The following is a 5,826-nucleotide window of genomic DNA, read 5'->3' on the forward strand; positions in this document are numbered from 1 at the left end:
CGTGAGATATCGGAAGTGTGGCGCGAGAGCTTGTGGAAATGGTCAAATGCGCGTGTCTCACGCTGGCAACCCTGGCATGCTTTTTCGAGTACTTGCACCCATGGCCGTATCTCGACAAAATGTTCAGTTTCTGAACGGATAAATCATTCCTATCATTTTAAATGCATGCTTTGTTTGCCATAAACAAACTATAGGCTATCACTGCATACAAAAATTCACTGTCTCACCTGAGGAAGCATATTATATGCAGCCTAAATGTTTTGTTAAGTGACCATTTTCTATGTAGTCAGAGGAGCTTTGCAATAAGGCTAGTGAAATGACTTTGCCTGCTCACTCCACTGCTAGGTCTGCTAGGATAACTATAATGTTAACATTATATTGGCAAGTAATATTACGGAATACTACGGAAAACTACGCAAGCAAACTACTGAAACATCAATAAGGGAAACCGTGTGGGTTAATCGAATATTGTCAAATAATGTTTCCATTCTAATGTCGGTGTAATGTCAATAATTCTAATGTGGCTGTGATTTCTAGTTTGAAAAGAGTTTGCTAGCATGTTGGGTGGCATGGAGTTGGCGGGCTTTAGCCATACTGCAAAAGGTTGTGGCAAGGTTAGACTACCAAGATGCCGCACTGCTAATTTTACTTTGTCTTTGTTAATATTGACTGTAGCATAATGTTGTATTGGATGACTGAATACCTAACTAGCAAAGAGAGAAAACTGTAATTTTATTATTGACTTTTAATATGGTAACATAATTTGCTTAAACGGGTTAGGCTAGGCTAATCAGTGAATTATGATTTTAGAAAATGTTTTTGTTCCTTAAACTAAAATGTAGGTTAAAACTTTTCTGCTACCACTACCTGAATGATGTACATCATTGGAATATGTCTTATGGATTATTATCAAAGACTGTATGATTATTATGCCCAAAATGGATTTGGTAGGTTGTATAATACTTTTAAACTATAACGTTTTTACAAATGTGAAGGAAGGTGTACTTTAATACTTAAGTATTTTTAAAAGCAAGTACTTCAGTACTTTCACTTAAGTAAGATTTTGAACATGCAACTTTCACTTGTATTGGAGTAGCATTTGACCAGTGGTATCTGTACTTTGACTCAAGTAATGAAATTGAGTACTTTGTCCGCCTCTGTCTGTCACCAACATAATTTGATGTTCTCAGGATAGGCCGTAAGGTGAACCAGCAAAAAGTGCTTAGAAAGTGATTTTCGTTCCCACGTCTGGGCACTACTTTTTAAAAGTGTTTTTGAATAGACAATATCCTTATTGACCTTGAGTTAAAAGTTCTCCGTAAAATATCCTGCAGTTTTTTGTCACAGTGCATAAATGTATATATATGTGAATAAAAAAAAAACGAAATTTCTATGCTGCTGGTTTTGCTTGTAACTTAATTAATCTCCATTTTCACAACCTAAAATATATGTCAAACTGACCTATACATGTACCTAAACATAAAGTATTAATGCTTTAGTACACTCAAGTGTGAATTTACACTATGGAATATTGCAAATTTGCAGATTTTTTCCTTAAACTTCAGAAATTGACACCACACAAAATAAAGCATAAACACAATATGATGTTGTATACACTGGTGTTTTATATATCAAATTTTTCAGTAGATACTGTGTAATCAGAGCCGGAAAAAAAAAGTACAGACTTTGGTCCAAGGTGGCTGAAATAAATCAAAACGTTACTGCACCCCTTTCGTTTTAAATAATGAATAAAATAATAAAAACACTACAATAAATGCAATATACAGCTACACACATGTTTATACACAGTACAGAACGGTCTCTTAAGGTCACAGCATGGTTCATTCTAGCATTGAATACATTACTGTCCCTCAATCCCAAATCCAACACTTTTAACCACCCCAAAAAAAAGTCCAAAGTTCTTTTCTTACTCATTACTATTATTCATCCATTTCACTGTCATCAGAGTCATCATCCCATGGAGCAATGTGCTCTGTTTCTTTTGAAGTATTTGCACAATTTTGGCATCTACATAAATCTGTACGACACAGGCTGGCAGACATACAGGAACATCTCTCTGTCTCACATTTGCCCTGCTTACAACTGCAGTGAACTACCTGCAACACACTTTCAGGGGCGGGTTTTAGTCATCCAGGTCACCGTTAACTCTCCATCCTCAAGGTGCCATCCATTGCCAATGGGTGAAGGGGCACACATATTACTTTTCAGAGTGTCTCACTATTGCTGCTTGGTAGTTTGCCCTTTTGCAGTGCTGATACAGGGCATCACTTGTTGGTGGCATGGATAGTTCTGGCAAAGCTGAGGTTGACATGCAGAATGCTCTGTATCTGGCATCATTCAGATTCTTGGCAGATGTCTGACCATACAGTTGGCACACATATTTGCAAAGCAGTTCAAAGGTCGACTGATCCAGGTTAAAACTACTGCCCAAATCTGTAAATGCAGTCAGGTATTCCTTTTTCTCTGAGGCAAGAGAAAATGTCTTTCTTTTGCCCTTGTCCTGAAAGGCACTTGTAGAGTCACATCCTGAGAATGTGTGGATCCCAATAAGCGCTGAACACACACGGGGGCCAAGAGCTGATGACACCTTGGCTATGTCAATGAATCTTGTTCTGTTGGTAAATCCAGTGAACTTACAAGGTAAAGCTCTCTGCAAACCTACAGCAATTACTGCCACATCAGTATCAGGGCTCTTGATGACTACAGTCTTATGTTCCTGTGCAGCATGTTGTGCATGTAAAAACAAGCTGGTGTCACACTCCTCATGATCACATGTCAGATCCTCAACAGCATTAAACGTTTCCATACCGTTTGTTACAGTCATGCAGTGACAAAGTTCTCCATGAGCTATGTACAAGGTTAAGTCTGACCACCTTGGTGAGATCAGCATCTTGCCATACGACACAGAGAAATTCTGCCAGTGGCTCTTTGTTTGTTCCATCCGACAGAAATTTCTTCCACTGTGTTGGTGTTCTCTGGTCCCGTCCATAAATTTGCACCTGTTGTGTACCACCACCAGCTCTACGTGATCTTTCCAGATTTTTTATACTAATTTCAGGATACCGGTCAATCACAAAGTCAATCCATGTACACTTGTGCTTCAGAGCAAGCTTGATCATATACTGTAGTATGGTCTCACCAAGCTCTCCAAATGTACTCGGTACAGACCGAATGGCTTGAATGACTGCCATGCCGTCAAAGAGAATAGCTCCATTTGCTGGAACTTTGTCAACTAAGCAGTCCCCTTTGGTCTCCAATAAATCCAGAAGAGCAGATTTGTTTGTTTTAGCAAGTGAACCATCAGAACTGGCTAAAGGGTATGAAACCATTCCCAAGGAGTAGGACAGAATTTCTCTCAGATCTATCTTTCTACTTTGACCGATGATGAGTAGTCTGGAGAATAGCTTTTTGTCAGCATGCAGAATCACTTCTTTACCTGCTTATGGTATCGCACCTCCAGGGACACACAGTCTTTGTCCTGAATATGAACAAGTATGCTAGTGTCTTCCTTCATCGTGGCAGCTTTCAGCAATTGGCCTTTAAAAAATAAAAGAAAGAAGATATTTCATTTCCACAACAGGGACAAACAGTGGCAAATGGTGCTCTTTAATATGCTACCTTTCAGATCTCTCTCTTTTATACATGCACACACATACATACATACATACATATATATATATATATATATATATATATATATATATATATATATATATATATATATATATATATATATATATAATTTTGCCTAATTTGTATCAATTATTTTACTTCTTAGCCTTCCACATGTTATTAATGTAATGAATACATTTTTATAACTTTGTATTTTTTTGACTTACCTGCTGAAAACGTTTCTGCCTGGTCCTTCTGGCGTTTGCCTCCAACAGTTAGATACTTGTCCTTTTTCTTGCATATTATGCATAATGCAGGAAGCACACGACCAATACAAGGGACTGGCGAGCCCGTCCTGGATCTAAGTTTCTTTGTTGGGGAAGATATAGAAGGACCAGGGGATGGCAGAGACTCGCATCTGTCCGTATCCTGAGCTTCAGGAGAATGGGTGACTCGCTTTTTGTCTATAAAACGGCGGTAGCAAGTGGGGTGATACCCAGCATCTTCGGGAATATTCTCAAACTCTATTTCTATGCAATGTTTATATGTTTCTGCTATCCTCTGGCTCTCACCCTTTAAGCCAAGCCACCGTTTGACGCTAATCCTGAATGTATCCCACCGCGTTCGTGAAAATGCAATGGCCTCTTCTTTCTTTAAAGATTTAAGATGCATATAACATTGTTTTGCACCCTTTTAAGCACTTTTGAAGACTTTGTTGTCGTACATTATTCATCTCCACTACTCTGTGTTGACAAAACGGGCGCAGACATGTTGGATTTCAGCTCCAAAATGCAGCCACCTGATTGGTCTAGAGGGAAATAAGTCCGCGAATCCGTATCACTCATGAAGAAAAGACTACTACGCGAAGAAGGAACTATAGCCGATTTAAAACACGAATAAAAAAAAAACTGCAGGATTATACATGGAGAACTTTTACTATTGTGCTCTGCACCGATAGTTCATTTTATTAAAGAAAGAATTATTTAGTGCCCCATATATGGGAACGGGATTGAACGAAAAACGTCTTCACCTTATGGCCTAGGAGGCCATCAGTGTATGATGTAAATGTTGAATATCAGGTGAGTGATGATCCAGACTAACTAGCCACTCAGATGTTAGTGGGAGGATTTATACTGTGCTATAAAAATACATTGCAAAAGCCCAGCAAAGAACAGTGAGCTTCATTTAACATACCTGAATCTTAAGATGAGCATCACAGCATATCAGCACAACGTGACAGTTCAGTTCTGCTTTCCTGACAACAACTTATCATGCGTAAAGGAGGTCAGAACAGGAACTGGGAATATATTCTTATTCATTCTCCTATCATTTGTCTCTGTGTGTACTGTGTTTTTGAACCTGCTGGTGATCATCTCCATCTGTCACTTCAAGCAGCTCCACACTCCAACCAACCTGCTCATCCTCTCTCTGGCTGTAGCTGATCTTCTCGTGGGACTGATTGTTATGCCTGTGAATATAATGGGACAGAGAGATACCTGCTGGTATTTTGGCAACATGGCATGTATTGTTGTTTTAGTGATAAACAATTTGTCAATGATAGCATCTCTCTGTAGTCTGACGTTCATTGCCGTTGATCGGTACATTGCTGTTAATGACCCTCTGAGTTATTCCATCAAAATCACAGTTTCTAAAACATCTGTATTCATAATTTCTGGATGGTTTTTATCTCTACTTTATATCATCATCTTTTTATATTTTAATGAGAATATGCTTCCCTCTCTCATTATGATTAGGTGTCATGGAGAGTGTGTAATGTATATAAAATATCCATGGATGACTGTTGACCTTATAGTTACTTTTGTAACCCCTTGTTCTATTATATTGATCTTGTATTCATTCATTTTTAATGTGGCAAGACGTCAAGCTATAGCTGTGAGATCTGTTATGAATAGTATGGCTAACAGAAAAGTAGCCAAAGTTTCATTCACTTCTGAAACCAAAGCAGCAAAAACTTTGGGAATTGTTGTTTGTGTTTATCTTGCTTGCTGGATACCATATTATATCAGTTCATTGTCGTTTGAAAGTTTGTCCTCATTTTCACTGTTGTGGATAGTGTTTACCTGGCTGGTGTACTTTAATTCCTTCATGAATCCCCTAATATATGCTATATTTTATCCATGGTTTAGAGCATCAGTTAAGAATATTTTAACTTGTAGAATATTTCAGTCCTAA

The 5,826-nt window shown here is 38.2% G+C and overlaps 1 protein-coding gene across 1 annotated transcript; it reads left to right on the top strand.

The window, feature by feature from the left end:
* Nucleotides 1-4,839: 4,839 nt before the first annotated feature.
* On the top strand, nt 4,840-5,826 carry LOC143526134 (trace amine-associated receptor 13c-like). Its single transcript, XM_077020788.1, has one exon. It carries the CDS (start codon nt 4,840-4,842, stop codon nt 5,824-5,826), a length of 987 nt encoding a protein of 328 aa, XP_076876903.1.

This window comes from Brachyhypopomus gauderio, chromosome 10 (assembly GCF_052324685.1).
Source record: "Brachyhypopomus gauderio isolate BG-103 chromosome 10, BGAUD_0.2, whole genome shotgun sequence".
Classification (NCBI taxonomy): domain Eukaryota; kingdom Metazoa; phylum Chordata; class Actinopteri; order Gymnotiformes; family Hypopomidae; genus Brachyhypopomus; species Brachyhypopomus gauderio.

Excerpts from the sequence above, each read along its gene's own strand:
- LOC143526134 (XM_077020788.1), top strand. The coding sequence starts at position 4,840 with ATGAGCATCACAGCATATCAGCACAACGTGACAGTTCAGTTCTGCTTT.